We start from the raw sequence: 20,480 nt of genomic DNA, 5'->3' as shown, positions 1-20,480 counted from the left end.
GTGTTGAAGCTACAGGACTTCTCCCAAGGATTTGATTTGTTATGGTTTTATTTTAAATTAAGAGCACTTGCTCCGTGGTTTTCAGGTCTGAAGATACAGCACTGTTTGGTCGTGAAAGTGCTCACCTGTTTTATTTATTTATTATTTTGTTTTATTAAAGGTGTGATTGTTTTTAAAGCCACAGTGGTCGACTAGCATTTTTATTCTTATTAAATGGTGGGAGTCTGGTTCCCCCCTACAAGAATAAAAAAGTACTCTTCTGCAAGGGTTGCCCAGGCCTACACCTCCTTTTTGAACTTTGGTCTAGTTGGATGCAACATCTTCCGCAGGCACAGTGGAAGAGTAGCTGTTTGGAACCAGCACTCATGAACAAAGCAGAAACTCCAGATTCTTGTCTTGTGTCTACTTAAAAACCATATCAGCCTTCTCTTTATGCCTTTTTTTTTTTTTTTTAAGGAGTGATAGTGGAGATGGAGGATTATCCAGTGCATGCCTCAATAGTAGGGGTTAAGACCAAGGTGCTTCTGATCAAGCTAGTGCTGCAGGGATTGCTCTGTTTCAGAACATTTTTGGTGGAAATATCTGACAGACAGTGCACTCTAGAATGTTGCAGCCCAGGCCTACAGGGAAAAAAAAGATGCAGTCGCTGTGGTAATCATAATGGAGAAGCCAGTCCACCACAGAAGCACCTGCCACTTTTCACATAAGACACAGGAGCGAGTCCCACCTACCCTAAATACTACAAAGAGCAACAGCAACTAAACACAGAAGGGGAGAACTTTCATCAGTGGGGTACTAATTTGACTCCAGAAGCAGACTATACCATGCCAAGGAAGGTGCTCACTTTTCTTGATACTGCAGAAACAATGTGCATTGAAGTGTAACCAGAAAGTTCTAAGATAACGTAGATGGATGCTGGTTCAATTTCGGAAATATCTTGACAAGCCATCCTCTGCACCTAGAGGGGAAGGGTTCTGAAATTTAAGTGCAGTTAGACTAACAGGGACACCTGTGACCAAGTCCCAGTAGTTAAGACTGCTGCAACAGTGATCTAAGAAAGATCAAAGTGTGTTGGCCCTAGGATTGTGAGAAAGGATCTTTCACCACCCAGTGGCTTATTTCAGCAGCAGCATAAATGGCATTTTTTTTTCTATTTTGTAAATTTCCTGTTCCCCCAGTTCCACTGGAATTCTGCTCAGGTATTCCCAGGCTATGTTACAGCTCTACAGCTCATTCATTCCTGCCTGGGAATAACCAAACAAATCAAAAATGCTACTATTCATGCCTGGGACTCGATTCTTCAAGAGTCAAGTGGTAAGGAATGAGTCAGATTTCTAGTCCTGGTGTGCGATCTACCTACTACCTTACTGTTGGTTCCTATAAACTCAACTGTTGCCTCCTAAGGGGGAACGTGCCTCTGCATGCCAATTCCCTCCCTAGCTGCTTACTGCAAATGCACTAATGCGGCAGTGTGGGCTAAGGCAGCTTAAAACTCCAGTAGCTGAATGCCTAGTGCTCCCGCTAGAGGTGGGGATCTGTAAGGAGGGAAGGATCATAATGTGCACTCATCTACCCCACAAATACTGCCCTGCTGGTCTTCCAAGTTTATTCCCCAAGACTCAGATAGTGAGAGAGACAGGCAGACAAGAGGGGACAAGCAAATGCTGGGCAGTCTGGTAGTAGAGCACCACTCTACAGGAACATGCGCCAGCAAAGGAAGCATAGCAAATGGGAGGAAGTGCACAAGGCTTGGTACTGGTATCAAATCAGTTTTGCTTGAGGGTGCCTCCTGCATCTGAAAGGACAGTTCCCACCAGACACTGAACATATTTCTAAACAGAAATGCATGGGCCTGTCCTGTGATTCCAGATTATGCACAAAAACCCAGTGGTCTCTCATAAACCTGGGACACAGTCTTACAAGGCCTGGGGGGAAGAATCCATAGAATACAGCATTGTCACTGATCACATGCCAGAGTCTCAATGAATTGCTCCACTGGTGCAGACAGGTCACACAAAAGCACCAGCTGTTGAGGTGTGCTGTGGTGGGTACTGACATCATGTCAAGGTTTACCTCTTAGACGCTCTCCATCTTTTGAGAGAGGATAGTTACGAACATGACCTTCCTTTCAGTAGGATGGGACTGATGACTGCCATCCTTATTTTTCACACTTTCCTGTGATCTTGGCTCTGGCCTGGAACTGCCTGAGGAATTCTACTGTGAATTCCTTCCCAACAGCCACCTGTGTCTATATTAAAATGCATGCACTAATGTCACTGTTCTCCCTTCTCCCTCAGGTGGATGGGTAATTGCAAACTCACCCTTTATCTGGTACCTCTCTCTCTGATGGACAGGCACAGTCTGTAAATCACCAAATATAAATCAAATTTGCAGGTCACATTTGGGTTGCACAGCTAGACTTTTAAGAGCCCTAGTGATCATTAGCCTAGTATACACCTATAAACCTAGGGCTGTAAAGGATGCATCAATGCAGGTATTGGGTTGTAAACTGATGGACACCTAAACAGTATGGCAGCCTGCACTTTCCAAGCATCACACAGTGGAAGTTCTCCACTATTAAAAGGACTGATAGGACAATTATGAATGGCAAAAACATGCAGGTGCATAGAAGCTAATTCAATTTATGTACAGGCAAAAGGCGCACACACCATGTGTGAGAGAACAGAAGAGAAAAACAGCTGAGATGGGGGGGATTGCAAAAAGGAAATAATTAACCTGCTGCATAAAAAGGCCTCCTGATATCAGAGCTTTTTTTTTCCCAAGACTAAGCTCTAGAGAGCTATAACATCTTGCTTCAAAGGGTCTCAGGTGACCAAGTATTGTGTGTCAGTGAAGCAGTACCATCACGTGTAGGGTGGTGAACACCATTTGAAAGGGCAGGAACATGGTTTACATATGGAATTCACAATGACATGAATAAGAGATTGTGAAATTAAGTTCACAATGACATCAAATCCGCATTTGTGAAATTCTGTTTGCCAGCTGCTTACAATTTGACACCCTGAAGTAATGGGTTGGCTTTATCACAAGGAAAATCCCTATCAAAGTGGGAAGATAACATTTCTCAGAACAAAGATCCATTCTCATACCAATGAATCAAAGAATATTCATAAAGCTTTCAGGGTGTGAGAAAGTTATATTAAAATAAGCTCCCTCCAGTACCTCTCCATGCTAACCCATTTCACTGGCAATAGTAGAGCTTTCCTCAACTACACTCCTAACTTACCCTCCCCACTGAACCTAATCACTTATCTTTTACATCTAGTCTCTCTCTATTTCTGGTGACATCCATCCCAGTCCTGGTCCCACTGTCTTCACCAACATCTGCTCCTCTGCATCACCACAATCATCCTCCCCCTAAACCATCCACCTAGCTACAATCAACACTCAAAGTATTTGTAATAAAATACCCAAAGTTACACACCTGGCTGTCACACAGTCTCAGAAACCTGGCTCAAACCTCATATCAAAGTTACTGAAATTCTTGCCCTGACTACCAAATCATATGGAATGACAGACGTAACAAGGAAGGAGGAGGGGTAGCCATAATTTACTCCCCTTCTCCAACAGTCATTCCATACACTAACCCCATTCCTAAATTCTCTCCTGCTAAACTATCCATAGCCTTCATAAAAATCAAACAAATCTTTATGTATAGCTGTCATCTACATTGCCGCTGGTGATAACATCCCCATCCTTGAAGACATTCTCTCATGGCTTTCTTCCAACATCAAAAAGGAAACATTCATCCTTGGCGATGTAAACATCAACTGGGCCACCATCTGCTCACAATCTCAGAGCTACACAATTGATCTCTAACTTCTCCCAGCTAATAAACTACCCTAAAAGACTCAGTAAAGACGGCTTCTCTGGTACTACACTAGATTGGATCTTAGCAACTCATCCCAACCTAATCTTAAACAGCAGACTTGTACCATTTTCTGACAGTCTTTAAAAAAACAAATTGGGCCGCCCTAAAGACTCTGTCTCTGGACAGTGCAACTAATTCCTTCAACAAAACCTTCCTAGAGTTAAAAAAACAGTGTAGCCCCTCAAACAAAAAGAATAAGAGCTAAAACCATTCTCTGGCTTTCTAAAGAAACCAGAAAACTAATGCACCTCAGAGACAAATGTTGGAAGCAATACCAAAAAAATAAGCTAAACTCTCTAATCAAATTCAAACTCTGCAACTCAGTGAAGGAAGTGAACTAAAGACTAAGATTTATTACTCCAAACTCCATAAGAACATAATTCTAACCCCAAAAACCTCTGGAATTGCATTTCCTCCCTTCTAAACCAGTGTAGAAACGACAATCCATGCCCTAACCCAAACTCCCCAGACCATGAAATTGCATCTAATTTCAACACCTTTTTTCTTGACTGCATAGCCAAACTAACCACAAACTTTCCCATTTTCTCTCCCTCTCATAGTTCTCCATCCAATGCTTTTCCCTCTAACACTCACCATTTAAGTCTTAAACCTATCCCCACCAGCAGCATAAACTCCTCCTTACACTAAAGCCTTGCTCCTACGCTCCTGATAATCTGCCTCCCCCCTTCCTTAAGATGGCGGCAGACAGCACTGCTCTCCCCATTTACATTCTTATCCCCAGGTCTATCCAAAAAGCCTGTGTCCCCTAACTCTGGAAGAAAGCTTTTGTCACCCCTCGCCACAAAGGCTGCAATAACACAGACACTACTAACTTCCGTCCTATAGCTATTCTCTCACCTCTTTCTGAAATTCTTGAAAAGTGCATTCATCACCAACTCTTGCCATACCTAACACACAATCATCTTCTTACCCTAACAACATATTTTCGGGTCTGGCCACAGCACTACCACTGCTCTTCTGTCCTTCCTTGACACCATTAATTGAGCTTGTGACTCTGGGAAAATCATATCCCACCCTTTACTTGGATCTCTCCAAAGCCTCTGACACCGTCTCACCTGCTCTATACTTATCTCAGCTTTCCTCTCTCAATTTCACTCTTTCTTCCATAGCCTGCTTTGCAAGGTCTCTCTCCAACAAACAAGCTGTTAAACGGAAAAATTCCACTTCATCCTTTCTCAACAATCCCTCCAGCATCCCCCAAGGCTCTATTCCCGCCACTTACTTTTCAGTATTTTCATTAATAACTTTCACAAATCCATAGATAATGCTACACTGATCCAGTATGCTGATGATTCCACAATCGTGTGTACAGCAAACTCTCCCTCCAAACTCCTGCAAAAAAAACAAACAGCCTTCTTCAATACCGAAACTTGGATGTTAAACATCTTGCTTCTCAATGCTTACAAAAAATCATGATATTCTTTCCTTCAAGAAATTTCACCACAGACAAAAGCTCCTTTAAAATAAAAAAAAAAAAAAAACACTCTAATCGATATTGTACCTCACACCAAACTAAAATTAGATATCCACATCCAAAATATCAAAAAAACACCAAAAACTAGGCCTGCTGCACAGACAAAAATCACTATCTAACTGCTTCTACCAGACGTACTCTAGCGTCGTCCTACCTGCTCCCCTCTCTCATGTATGGTGCTGCACTACTTGCCCATCTCCTACTTAAGCGACCCCGCTATGACAAAGTCTGTAAATTTGTACAGGGTCCAAATACTCCACCCGTCACTGCCATTCCCCTCACTCCCTAAACTGCCTTGAGCTTCCTCATTTCCTGAAATTCATACAACTCACCAGTGCTCACAAACTCTTATTCCAACCCTCCATCTGCCCCTCTTTTTCATCTATCTTAACCCTTACCTCCCCAGTAGTACTCTCGGATCTGAAAACCAAAACCTCCTTAAAATCTATAAACCCCTTTGTCCTTCTGGCCAATTAAGTCTATCACACTCCTTAGCTAAACTATGGAATTCTCTCCCCACTCCCTCCGCTGTACTCATAACCACTCTAATTTCAAATCTCTCCTCCATTCTTACCTTACCTCAAACTGGGACTGTTATTGCTCCCTTCCCACCTAAATTACACTGTCGTCTTTTTCAAACCTCCATTCAATCTCATCTATCACCTCTGATCACTAACATTATTGTTAGAACAAACACTAAACTTGTACAAACACTTTATGACGTACTTTTAATTATATTATCTGTATTACTTTTGACTATCTAAATTTTAACGTGTTTTTTAAACATATAGTCCCTGATTTTGTATTCATATTTTAAATTGTATATTTATGCTTTTATATACTGTATATTCCATACTTTACTTATGTTCTAATCTGTTAACTGCTTTTGGAGTTTTTCTCCCCAGGCCTCCACTGGAAATGGGCTCTGCTTGGCCCAGTGGACTTCCCCGGTCATCAAACTGGAAATAAATAATTCAACTATATAACAGTTCAATGCAGAAGCTACCATAGAGTGGACCACCATTTACTTATTCACAATCATCATCATTCAATATTACATTAAGCACCAAATTATATGACAAAATATTACACTGCCAGTCAAACTGGATTTTTAAAGTAATGTATAAATGTTTAAGCCAGGCAAATTCTAAGACATTACAATCCATGCACGTACTATAATGTACTAATTTTTACACATGGAATAACAGTGGTACACAATCCAAGTCAACTAAAAAAGGAAAAGAAAAATTACTCTGATGTTATCCAGCACTCTCTTGAATTCCAAAGGTTCATCTTTTCCTTCCATAGCTGCTGGGTCCAAGCCATCTCCTCCATAGATGAACTGAATAATGTCACCAGTGGAACTGCGCACAGTAAGATCATACTGAGAACAGAGATCTTCCAATGATTTTACAAGACGTCGCTAGGAAAAAAAATGTACAAATCAGACAATGTCTACAAATTTAAAACCTTAGCTGTTAATCAAAGGTTCCTTTCTGCAAAATCATGAAAAGCAATCTTGTTCACTCAGCTTCAATTAAACTGCACCCACACACGGAATGCACTTAACAGACCAAAAATATATGCAACTGAAAAACAAACAACAATTATAGGTTCAAGCATTTTTACAATGCATTCAATGAACAAATTCAGAATTCCAAAAGTACAACTGTGTAGTTAACTTAACTGCAGATGTTAGTGCAGTCACTGTTGAAACCATAATCTACAGAATTCTGTTACAGGCTGAGATCTGATGTCTGGCCAAACAGAGCAGCGTAGCCTCCCTCCCTCAGCCTGGATGACATCACCTTTACCTCAGACATGTCGATGTTTCTGGTATAAAGAGTGGTGTATACGCGCCAGCAATATAATTCTTTCTTTACCCCCCCCCCCCCGCACCCAAAATTGTAAGGCTTGGAAACGCACAACCATGTTACAGAGTGCTCACACTAAAAGGCCAGGGTTCTGGCAGTGCCCGTTGGAGAACCTTACACTCCTGTGTCACCTGAATAAAAATAAGTGAGGAAGACAGAGTAAGAGGAAGAAAGGAGGGGATGGGAACTGAATCCAGCACCATGATCCCCTAGTTTAGGGGGAATGGAGGGCAAGAGATTAACAGGCATGACACCTTAACATCCACAATTATGGTTAAGTTGACTAAACAAATGTACTATATTTACCATGTGGTTCACTGTTTTCATCATCTTAAGCAAGACTACCAAAGTTGTCAAGTCCCTGCAGAAAATAGATGGCAGCATGCCCTGAAAGATGGTTGACACAAATCCAGTTCTAGCCCTAGGATAAAGGTCCAGTCTGCAATGTACGGAAAAGATGTGGACAGAGAACCAGGCAGCTACTTCTAGAATATTTTACACAATAACCCAGTGCAGAAAAGCCACAAGGGCAGCAGAGGTCATAACAGAATGAGTACAATTTTTCCATCAACAGGCTTTCCATGTAACTTGTAGCAGCAGTGAATGAAATGTCCTACCCTAGCTGGATATGAATCATTCTGACACAAGCAACCCTTCCATATTTTCAACAAATGCCACAAAAAGCAGTTCCGGTTTCCTAAAATCTTTTCTTCTGGCTAGGTAATGCCTTAACTGCCTATGCCCATCCAGAGAGTCTCTCAGGATCTTATTCTCTTCCTTTTTTGGGGGGGGGGGTGCTGTGGGCAATTGAATAGCTTAGTTTAGAGCCACTTCTGTGATTACATTAGGCATAAAGAAGGGGTTGGAGCATGAAGTGAATTTTGTCCTTGGAAAAAAAGAAAACAGAAGAAAGTCTCTTTGCATATGAAATCTTGTAGCTCTGCAATGTTCCAGCCAAAGTTACTAAAACTGTCTTCCAAATTACGAATAAGCTCTGCAGAAGCAGCTAGGTTCAAAAGGCAGTATTGGTAAACTTTTTCAGCATAAAATTTACATCCCAAGCTGGACCTAGAATGCATCTGGGAGGCCTGAGGTGAAAAGCAATCCTTAAAAAAAAAAAACTAATTATTTAGTACCCTAGGATGGGAGACAGGAGTCCTAATGAGAGCAGGCTGAGACAACGAATAAGTGAACCATAACACTGAAGGGCAATGAGGATGTCTTCCACATCACTATGCAGTATTTTCTCACACTTGGCTTCCTATTCTCCCTCACAATGTTTAGCACATCTCTAGAAACATATGCCCAAATGCTAGCAAGGTTGAAACCTCCACACTGACAGGTTCACTGTGAGAGGTATAATAAAACCCCCTGCACCACATCAAAAGGTCTACATGCTGAAGCAACAGGAAAAGTTTCTTCCTTGCAAGGTGATCAGGTGAGGAAAACCAATGCTGCCATGGCCTGAAAAGAGTATTCAGAATAATTTATGGCTGCTCTTCTTAATCATATGAACAATCCTGAGGAGCAACAAAAGAGTGAAAGCATATAGATACCAACCTGTGCAGTTTATGAAAAAGATGTCCACTGCCCAAACCTTCCTAAGAGGTGCTCTGGAGCAGAATTTGTTTAGCTGTTGATACTCAGAAAAAGTTGTCTAAATATACCACCCCACCTGTCTACTAGGTCCAGAAAGGTCTCTCTTCAGCATCCATTTGTGTGGTTCTTCAGAAGTCCTGCTTAACTGATCCCTGAAGGAATAGTCCTTTGAAGGCATATTAAGCTGCTGTGAGTAACAAAATTCTGGGACCAGTTCCAAAGTCTCCACGGCTAGCCTGCAGAGTAAGTAAAAAATGTGTTACCCTTGCTTGTTGCTATACTCACAATAACTGTAGAACAATCTGATTTCCAAGGTTCCCGACAACCAGACTTATCTAAAGGAAGGAAGGACATAATGGACTACTAACATTTCTTTATGGTTATATATGAAACTTGATTTTTTCCCTGTATTCCAGATGCCCTGGACTTTTTGCCCCATAGTAGGAGTGTCACCCTTAACTGATATGAGGCATCCATAGTAATGGTCTGAATGGGACTGGTTTGCCTGAAGGGTTTACTGCTGTTCCTCTGAATCACCCACCAGTGCATTTCCTTTATAACACAAGGCACAACTTGGACTATTGCATCTAAAGAATGTCCATGATCCCATGTGTTCCTCAGATACCAATGCAACGTTCTCATAAGTTTGACTAGATAAACCACTGAAATGGCTGATGCCACATGACACAGAACTTCTCTGGCAATGCAACGAGTCTTCTCTGCAATAGTTTGGAATAAGGCTACCAGTGTTACAACTTTTTCCGATGGCTGAAAATTCCTGCAGAACCCACAGAAAGTGTGAATCCTAGGGTAGTCAGACACTACAGAGCATATTCCATTGCATCTCCTGTACAGACGGGGTATGGAAGCAACATTTAACCAATTTAGGATAAATGTGAATGCCCTTGCTTCTGTAGTGTGTTAGTACTAGGGACAGGCATTTGGTAAATACCCTTAGGAAAGTAACTAAACAAAAAGTGCTATCCCCCTTCTAAAAAAACTCTGGTATTGTCTGCAACCTCAGAATCCTGCTACATGTAGGTAGGCATCTTTGAAAACTAAGATGTCCATGGGTGAGGGGGGTCATAGCACAGAGATTAGTGCCTGCAGAGTCAGCATTTTGAATATGGGGAAGTTCAAGAATTTGTTCAGGGTTGAAAGTTGTAGAATGAATCCCAAATTACAATCCTTTCTTAGTGCTAGGAAAAGCCTGAATAAATGCTTTCCTTCTCACGAATTTGGGGTGCTTTTTTCTCTGGAGGCACATGCTAGCATCTCCTCTATGATGGACTTTTACCAGGTGTACTTGGCCTTTTGACACTCCTGGAATTCCCTCCACACACACTTTGGTGGGCTTGTAAGAAATTTAACCTTGGAACCCCCTGGAAAACTACAGTATACAGCTATCCACAAGCTACGGCTATGGCTAACCACTGCTGGAAGCATGTGACCAACTTAGTTACTATCATAAAGCAAGGGTGAGGCTAAATATGGTAAGGTTCTAGAAATTGAGGGGGGGAGGGAACTGTTGTAGCCACAGTGTCACTGGAGGCGGGAAGACCCTGTGGCCACCTTCATCTCCCCTATCCTCTTGCTGCCACTTTTCTGCCTTTGGGTTGCTTCCCTTTTGTTTGTCTCTGGTACAGGGCCCTTGCTTTGATGAGTGATTGCAGCTATATTTAGGAAATATGTAATGTGTTTCTAGTGGTCAATCAGCTAAGGATTCCTCTATACCTTTGGGGAACATTGCCTTTCCATTGTTGGGAGTTGGAAGTCAGGGGTTTGTAAAGTGATCCCAGACTCATCCAATTTGCAGAGTCCTTCAGCCCGCATGGACTTCAAGAGGACCAACAGCATAGTGGACGCAAAGGGTGCCAGTAGAGGCCTTGGCTGCATGTTCTGATGCCAGAGTGGATTGAAAATGCATCACTCCTCCATTGACAATCACAAGCCTACATGGACTATCGGAAAGTGAATGACTGTTGACCAGTACCCCGAGTGCCTTTAGATGCTGCTTCATCCTACAAGGAAATACAGGCTCAGTCATAGTGCATGAGTGGCCTTGATGCTTCCTTTCCTTCTCAAAATATTTTTCCAAAACTAAACCTTATAATTAATAGTTCTGGAGTTGAAATAACCACATTAGGAACAGTTGGGCATGTCATGCTCTGGGCCCGTGAGTGACAGTGAGTGACAGTGAGATTTGATTCCCACACTTTAGGCAAACATTTTTATTAACTAAAGACGTCTGACAAGGTTTAAAAAGTGATGCTGAAAAACTGATTCTTAACAGGGTAATGCAAACATGATGAACATCAGGTGTTTAAAAGATTCCAAAGTCTTCCCCTTGGCCTCCAGCATTAAACTGCAAGTCCTGGGGTCCAAAGAATAGCAGTCTATCCAGTGGGGCACTAACCATATGCACCTTTAAATTTATAGACAAGGACTGTGTCCTTGCCCAGTCAGTGTCTCCTAAATGTTGACCCCCATACCAGCAGCCCTGGATCCATATGTACAGCATCACACCCATATTTTACAGTATGTTTTCCCACCTGAAGACAGGTTTAGACATGCTGGAGCAAGGCAGCCTTCCTTGTCTCCTCCTGTGATCTCCCATACTTCTCGACTGTTTCTTGAGGACATGCTCTTCATACTTTAGGATGTAGGTCCAGAAATCAAAATTGTTAATACCAGAGGTGTTGAGTTATACATTATATATGCCTTACTGTTTAACTGTATTATACACCCAGGAGCCCTTCTCTTCAGCCACCCTTCCCAGCTTAACAGCTTCAAGTACCTGGAGGAGTGGTTGAGGGGAATGGAAGTCTGAATAAAGAGGTCAAAGCTACAATCAGAGGGGCTGCAGCCAGCTGCCACAGTGTGTCAAGTGTAGTGGATGACAGAAGAATGCCAAAGTTGAAAAGTAAGATGTGCAAACCAGTGATGCACCAAGTACTATTGTATGTTACAGAAACCTGGGCGGTAAATGCAGAGCAGCTGAGGAAGCTAGAGGTGATGGAAATGAAGTGCCCAAGACAGGTGGTAGGATGCACACTGTAGGACAGATGAAATGAGGACATAAGAGCAGAAACCAAAGTAGTTCTAATATTGGAACAGATCAAAGAGAACAGATTACGGTGTTTTGAGCACATGTGCAGAAAAGCAGAAAATCTGGTGAAAAAGATTTGGGACAGACCAGAAGGCGGCAAGAGAAAATGAGGGTCGAAGAAGGCAGGAGTGTGGTATTGAATTGAGAGAGATGGCAACGGTTAACACAACACCCTGATCCCATGTAGATAATGGGAACAAGGGGGTTGATGATTATGTTGACACCCAGGAGCCATGTCTATATAACGTTACAGATTCCAGGGACTCTATATCTGTTAGAGGGCTTTACACCGGAATCTTTGTACAGCCTGCTCACTATAAAATAGCAACTCTTCAGGGCAAAGGGCTGAGAATCTGGCTGTAAGGTAGCTGCATCAAACACATCCAGGTGGGCTTCATGGAATGGATGGATAGCAACAGATTTTGAAGGCTCATCCTTTAGGAAGAAGTTCCACGTCTCCTCCTTTTTGGGGAGGGGGGGGGGGGGTTACACAGACCTTATAAGCTTACCACAAAAAGAATAAATCAAATGTTCAATATCTCCTGTCTGTGTAATAGATCTTTAAGATAAACCAGTCATTCTTACTAAACAGGCACTTACCACCCAGTTGTGCTTTGTGGGGAAAAGTCCTAAATGATGGATAATCACTTTTAAGCATCCCTCACCATAACAAAGTGATCCAAAGTGCTGCTCTCAATGATCATACTAGATGTCCTACAAGCATCAAGATGTAGCCTCTCCCTGGATGAGAGCAGGGGAAGAGGAATGCCCCTCAGTGGCTTCCTATTGCTACTGCAATGGTAGACGTAAATGCAATAAAGTCTCTGCAAACTAGAAGGATGTCTACCCCTCCAAGACTCAGGAGTCCAATCGGAGCACAAACTTATCTCACAGAGGTCTAACTCTGAGACGGTCCTCTAACTGAGCCTTAGGTGGTGAAGCTCTGGAATACCCTTCAAGCACAAAGAACAGTCCCAACAGTTCTGTGGGAAACCACCTTCCCTCAATTTGCTGCAGGATTCATATTAGTTTTAACAATCACCACAAACTCCAATCAAATAGGGAAATGAAGATAGAACCTCTGACGAACAATAGCAAGAAATTAAATCCAAACAGTGCAAGTAGCAAAAAAGAATAGGTAGGGGACAGATTAGCACATCTGTGAAGCTGGCAAGTGATCTTTCTGCATGCATTACTACTGATCCAAGTCTGTTCCCAAGCACAGAACTTCTGAAATAAAAATGCCATGCACTGACAGCTGAAGAGGAGGAACCCAAAAAACAAGACCAATCAAAAAGGGGTCTTGATGTTAGAGAGCCATTGTTTCCTACTAAAGTTTTTTTCTACCTGGAAGGTCTTAGAAAACTGCAAAGCAGGATCATAACAAATCCCTGTTTATTGGGTCTACGTCTGCATATTTTATCCAAACTGTTGAAAATTTCACATGACAGGTTCCCAGTTAAAGGCCATTAGCTATAGGGGCTTCCACAGGTTGACACTTCACTTGTCAATGATATTTATTCCTAAGCCAGTTATAGTGCCTTAAGGCTACTTCAGTGGATGCAGCATTCACATCAGCATATGCACAGTTCAACATGCACACTCCAGTCCTGGCAGATAAATCAATTTTCCTATATTTTCTTTTACTTTTCTATCAAAATGAGATTAAAAATGTTTAAATTGACAGAGAATGGAACTCCTATGTCAACATATGGGAAAGTGATAAATATCCTTTCATGGAAGCCTACAAAATGTGAATACATACCATATCTCTCTAAAATCCAAGACTTTTTCAAAATGCGCAATTTTTTTTTTTTTTTGCAACAGCCAGTACTTGGAGAAATTGTGACAGCTTTCACATTATTAAATAAACCTGGCTTGTAAGCATGAACACTGATAGTTTTACCTTTTTTTGCGAGGGACTAGTGCCAGAGTATCTGTGTGCTGAGGATATGTTTTAGGCAGTCCTTTAAATATAGAAAATAATGAGTGTCCCATCTGGTTTCCTTCAATCTCATCATTGCAAAGAATGTTTGTTTAGGCCATGACAGATCTTCAGTGGAACAACCAACACAATTCACCTTACTTGAAGCTTCAAATGAATGGCAAGAAAAGTCAAAGCTTCAGATTATGGAAACCACTTAAAAAGAAACTCCCCCTCCCCCCATATAGCAGGCACTTGGTGCACTCCTCACAGCCCTGGACAGTCATACAAATGTGGATAAAAGCCAACATATAGTAAATCGCTATTTGCGCACAAACTGAAGGTGCACTTGTAGTGATTTTTAATGAGAAAAAGGAAATATCAATTCATCACAGGCAATCTGAAATAAATTATATGAAACTGCCAGGTGTTTCTCAACTAAAAGTAGGTAATGAATTCACTGTGCCATCCCTGCCTCACCAGAGGTAATTTTCTCAAGGAGTGGGGGACCAAAAAGACCACCAAGTACCATCATCATGGTCAGAATTCAGGCATATTTGGGTGAAATATGTCTTTCATAAAACATTCCTTCTTTTCAGTAAAGAAAGGTGGAGACCTCTTGCTTTTCTTTTCACTTTCCTCCTCTCAAAACGGCACAAGTGAAGGTGTCCATCTGCTCTGACCCCACAGGCAATCTTCATGGACCCTGCATCATTTCAGGCAACACTGACGGCTGTTTTACATACTATGCAGTACTCTCTGGCAACTGCTTTGTAATCAGAAGACTAGGATAAGCCTGTGCTAGTGGCATAATGGGATGGCACTCTGAATATGTCCCAGGCATCCAGAGACTGAGTAACCAATCAGGCACTTAACACTGGTGGCAAAGAAGGATGGGAGTGCTTATCCTGAGAATGATGGCAGGATCAGCTTGCACTCAAGAACATGTAGTAGTGGAAACTGAGGCACTGTCTTCATGGTTTCAAAGCAAGCTACTTAGGTAGCAAGGGGGGGCATTATCAAAACCTGGTTTGCTGCGACCACATCTCTTTTTCCCTGTACCGATCCCACGGTAGGGCTGCTGACTCGCCTCCCGTACTCCACTCCAGATGCTCCCTCACTGCCTCTAAAATACAACGATTACCACCTGCAAAACCCCAGATGTTTCCCTGGATGTTTGCCTGTTAACCTGGGCCTTATAGCAAGAACTACTGAAAGGACTCCCCAATACAATATTTTGTGAATGTATGTACCCTTAAACTAAAGTATTGTGATTACCTCATACTACCTATACATGTGAACCTGCCCTTCCATCTGTGCATCTCAGCAGCCTACCGCAGACTGCTTACTACTCTCTCCCCCCTCCAGTCCCTAGTCCAAGGATAATTCTTATTCCCACAAAAAGAGACTAGCTCATCTTTTCTGCCTATCTTCCTATACCACTAGGTGGCAGCACCTACCAACAAAACACCTGTACTACATTTATCTCTCACAGCTTACGTACTTTCAAACTGACTACATTTTTCATATCCTACTCTCCATTTCTCTAAAACTGGTAATAAATCATTCCCTCCCTACAAAAACTATCACCAACATTTAAAAAGTTTACTTCACTGCTACTTCCTTTCCTTACAGTATTCATCACTTTACCTACTTACCTTACTTTTGCAAGGCAGTTGCCAATACTTTTTCTGCTGTATTCTCTCCCCTTTTGCTCTATCCCGCTCCATTCGCCCTACGGGCTCGCTCCCCTACCCTACCCCCAATTCCCACCCACCTCCACAACTACATTTATACATAGCTAGCCACTCCCCCACACACCCAACAACCAATCCATATCCCTCCCACCCCCACAATTATTCAAACATACCACCACTACAAATCCAACCAATTACCACCTCTCCTTAATAATGAAGACATACCTCTTGCAAATGTCACTACTATCTTTCTTAATATGTGCCTGTCACACTACATCTTACAACTACCCAGAACAGGATAATTTCCTTCAACCCCATAAAGCCACTGCCAATTTATCTGCCAACCTACCTCCTTACTCACTAACAATTAACCCCAGCTTATACTATACTACTGCTGTAAGCTATAGCCATATTAGACTCTCTACCTCTTATCACAAATCAACAGCAACTCAAAAATACTGTACCATACTAAAAAAACTAGCAAAATTAATCCATAATGTCCAACACCTACTCCTGAGTGCTGGAGATATCCACCCAAACCCAGGACCTAACAATACAAGTCCTCTCACCAATTCACATCACCTTCCCAAGACAACTCAACACCAGGCCGTTAAACAGTCTACTCCTCCTAAACCTAAATATTAGAAGCATAAATAACAAAACACATGAACTACACACTCTACTCTCTCAATACTCCCCTGATATAGTCAGTATAACAGAAACATGACTAAAACCATCTACGCAAGATACAAAGATCCTACCACCTGAATATAGTATACTTAGGCAAGACAGACTAGGTAAAAAGGGTGGAGGCATTGCCCTGCTGTACAAAAACAGTTTATCTATAACTGAACTCGAGGCAACTACACCCCCTTTAGAAAAGGCTGAAATTCTCTTAGCAAAGCTTAAAATAAGTAACAGAAAAGCATTCAACCTAGTAATAGGATATATCCCACCAGGCAATAACATCCCGATCGTGGAGACATTCCTTCAATGGTCATCTCAATCCATGCCTCAAGAGGCAAATTGTATTAGGTGACTTTAACATAGACTGGCTCACATGCTCTGCTCAACTACCCACTAACCATATCAATCTTCATACCTTCTTTCATGTAATCAAACAGCCCACCAGAACAGTGAAAAACAATAAAAAAAGAAAGCCTATTAGACTGGATCTTGCTAAACAAAATACCATGCTCCTACTTAGTTGGAACCTTTCCAGACTCACTGAGTGACCATCAAACTACTTTCTTACTTAAATACAACTCCCATCACCCCCAAAGTCCTATACTTCAAACAATTAGAAACAAAAAACACTTTAATCCCACTCACTTCAGACAAGAACTAAAGCTATATAATTGGTCTGACCTTTATTATCTACCCTTAGATGAAGCTATTCAAAACTTCAACTCCACCTTTTTAGAAATATTAAACAGACATGCCCCTGCAAGAACTACCAGAGTAAAGTCAAAACCAGCCCCATGGTTAACTAGGGAAACTAGGCAAAAATAGCTGAAAGAAATAGAGCCTGGACAACCTGGAGGTCCAATAAAAGTCTTAATACACAGCAAGCCTACCAAAAGATTAGGAATCTAAACAACAAACTAGTAATCCAAGACAAGAGAAACCACTTCATTACCCATCAAATCCAACACATGAATAACCCTAAGAAATTCTGAGCAGGTTTAAACAAGTTAATACACCCTGGTAAAACAAACAATCACCCCACCCCCAACATCAGGTTTAACAAAAGACAACATAGCTGAATCATTCAATACATTCTTTACTGAAACCGTACAAACTCTAGCCCAATAATATCTCACTGTCACTACAACAGGTGTCCCCACCCCCACTAACTACATGCCCACGTTTAAACTGCAACTCACCCCAACCTCCTACATAAGAAAATTATTATCCCAGCTGAAACCCACAACACTAAGAATAGATTCCCTCCCCAATGAATTTCTAAAACTGGCAGCAGCAGAAATAGCTGTACCAGTTTCTATACTAATCATTAGATCACTTACTGAAGCTACAGTACCCAATGATCTGGAAAACAGCCTATATCATACCTATTCACAAAGGAGGCACTTCCTATGACTTATCTAACTACCGACCAATCGCTATACTATCTCCACTGGCAAAAATATTTAAAAAATGCATCCACCATCAACTTATGTCCCACCTTATAAATCAGGAACTCTTATCTCCATCTCAACATGGTTTCCGTCCAGGTCATAGTACCACTACAGCTCTGTTATAATTCACAGACACCATAAACCATAACAGGAGCAATGGTAAACTTACTTCTGCCCTTTTCTTAAACCTATCAAAAGCCTTTGATATGGTTAGCCATGACAAACATCTGCCACCTCAAAAACCTAGGATTAGACAACCAGTCTTCCTGGTTCAACTATCTTAAGGACAGGCAACAAGCAGTACAGTGGAACAATAACTTGTCTCCACTTTTACCAGTCACTCTTGGGGTACCTCAGGGATCAATTCTGGGTTCCATGCTATCCTCAATTTTCACAATCTCCACTCAACGGCAAATAGCACTAGCCTTATCCAATATGCAGACAATTCCACTATAATATACAGTGCCTCTACGCTGCAAGAACTACACAATAAAACCCAGGATAATTTCCACTCAGTTGAAAACTTGCTTACTGACAATGGCCTCATTCTTAACCCCAAAGAGACCAAAATCCTGCCTTTTCACCCCTCACAAAATACCACCCTTACCAACACTTTTGATATTCACTCTAAAAATGGTACACTTATCACACCCGAATCTCACACAAAACTACTAGGCGTCACCATTGATAAGTTAAAATTTGATATCCACATTTTTTTTTGTTTCAAATCCAACAGCAGCCGTTTGTCTCACTTGGTGTGTAATTGTCCTACTTAATCCAAGCCATCCTTCAGGTCAAGCAGGTCTCTGCCCCCCATATCAAGCAGTGGAAATTTCAAAATTTTCTCTTGAGCACTGGGCACCCACAGACACTTGTCCTACAACTGAAGAGAGACTAAATACTAATTAATCCAAACCATCCTTCAGGTCAAGCAGGTCTCTACCCCCCATATCAAGCAGTAGAAATTTCAAATTTTTCTCTTGAGCACTGGGCACCCACAGACACTTGTCCTACAACTAAAGAGACTAAATACTAATTAATCCAAACCATCCTTCAGGTCAAGCAGGTCTCTACCCCCCATATCAAGCAGTGGAAATTTCAAATGTTTCTCTTGAGCACTGGGCACCCACAGACACTTGTCCTGCAACTAAAGAGACTAAATACTAATGTAGGTGCTTAACATCCAATTGTCTAGACAGTAAAATACCTTACCCTGCATTAACGTAAACAAATGTTAGTGAGTGTATTAGTACATTTCTGCTGTATAGTTCTTTAGTCAAACCTCTGTAATGATGAGTACATCACCAGGAATAAACAACTGTACATTGCTCTCCAGTTAGTGCCCCCCCAAACTAAAGTCAATTTTCTTTTGAGAAATACTCAAATCTATAAAATACCATTTCATTTCATCTCCTGTTTCATCTGTAACTAATCCCAACTTTAATTCTATATCCTTTTAAGAAAGTCAGAAAATTATACTCTGTGCCCATAACATAGTCTATAACTTAGTGCAAACAAAGTTTAAATTACAGTTAAAATTTCAGTTTAACATATAACAATTTAAGCTAACACTACATACTTACCAAAGCCTAAAAAAACACTGAGTCAGTGTTAGCCTGCTGCGCTCGGGCTTGCTCTGCTCCCCTCCCTGCCTCCTATTCCCACCCACCCCCAATACTTCTACTTTTATTCTAGCCCCTAATCACCTGACCAGTAGTCCAATCCCTAATTCCCTAACAAGTAGCCCAACCCACTCATCCTCCCCCCCATCCCAACCCAATTACATCCCACACTGATCCCACTCCCAACACATTCCCAGACAACACAACTCTACCCTCACACACAACCAACCAGGAATCCTAGTTGTACTTCTCATTCAAAGTAGTATCATGTTACCCACACACACATCCCTATCACTAGGTACAATCGCTAACCTTCCTAACTTCCTTACAAACAGACCTACCGCTGAACAACTATCATCACACTACCCCACCCTCTCAAACCCACTCAGACTTCTACATCTGCCCTACAATCATAAATCTTACAACTACATATTACTCACTAACAAAAACTACACCATCTCACCACACTAAGAAAAATTCTCATAGACCAAGCTCACAAACAATTAATATTAAAAAAAGTACAGTTTTGTACCTACCATAAATGTAGATGTTCGAAGATCCACATTGCTGCAGTCCTAACACTTGGGTAGTCCGCTGTCCCAGTCGGCCCGAATACCAAAGTATAAGGCTGACGTCGGTCAAGGCGCATTAGTCTGACGTCAGGACGTCAGGGTACAAATGCGCATGACCGACGTCATATCCTCAGTCTTTTCTTGCCCCAAATGTCAGAAGACCCTAAAAAGATAAGGCCAAAACCAAAAAACACCAAACACTCCTGTACCAAATATATGTACAATATATACAAATTTACAAAAGTACAACCCCACCCACACAACCACCCCTAAACACAGAGGGGAAGGAGGGAGGGTAAACTGGACTGCAGCAATGTGGATCTTCGAACATCTACATTTATGGTAGGTACAAAACTGTACTATGTTCTTCATCCCACATTGCTGCAGTCCTAACACTTGGGTAGAATCCCAAAGCAGAGGTAAGGGAGGCTGGCAAATCATAAAGAAGCAGGAGCTGTCAACATGCCCTGCAAAATAGCCGTGGCAAAACCAGCCCTAGATTTAGAGTAGAGAGGAAGGTGGTAATGCTTAGAGAAAGTATGCACTGAACTCCAAGTA

General features: G+C 41.7%; 1 protein-coding gene across 1 annotated transcript in view; it reads right to left on the bottom strand.

The window, feature by feature from the left end:
• POLR3A (RNA polymerase III subunit A) overlaps window positions 1-20,480 on the bottom strand; it is a 1,593,947-nt gene that overhangs the window by 322,625 nt on the left and 1,250,842 nt on the right. The window contains exon 20 of the mRNA XM_044055661.1: window positions 6,640-6,810. Coding sequence (XP_043911596.1) covers window positions 6,640-6,810 — 171 coding nt within the window. The remainder of the gene's footprint in view (window positions 1-6,639; window positions 6,811-20,480) is intronic.

Source organism: Protopterus annectens, chromosome 14.part0, assembly GCF_019279795.1.
Source record: "Protopterus annectens isolate FY-2018-M chromosome 14.part0, PAN1.0, whole genome shotgun sequence".
Taxonomy (NCBI): Eukaryota; Metazoa; Chordata; order Ceratodontiformes; family Protopteridae; genus Protopterus; species Protopterus annectens.
The sequence above is the reverse complement of the archived record's forward strand: the minus strand, read 5'-3'. Positions and strand labels throughout refer to the sequence as shown.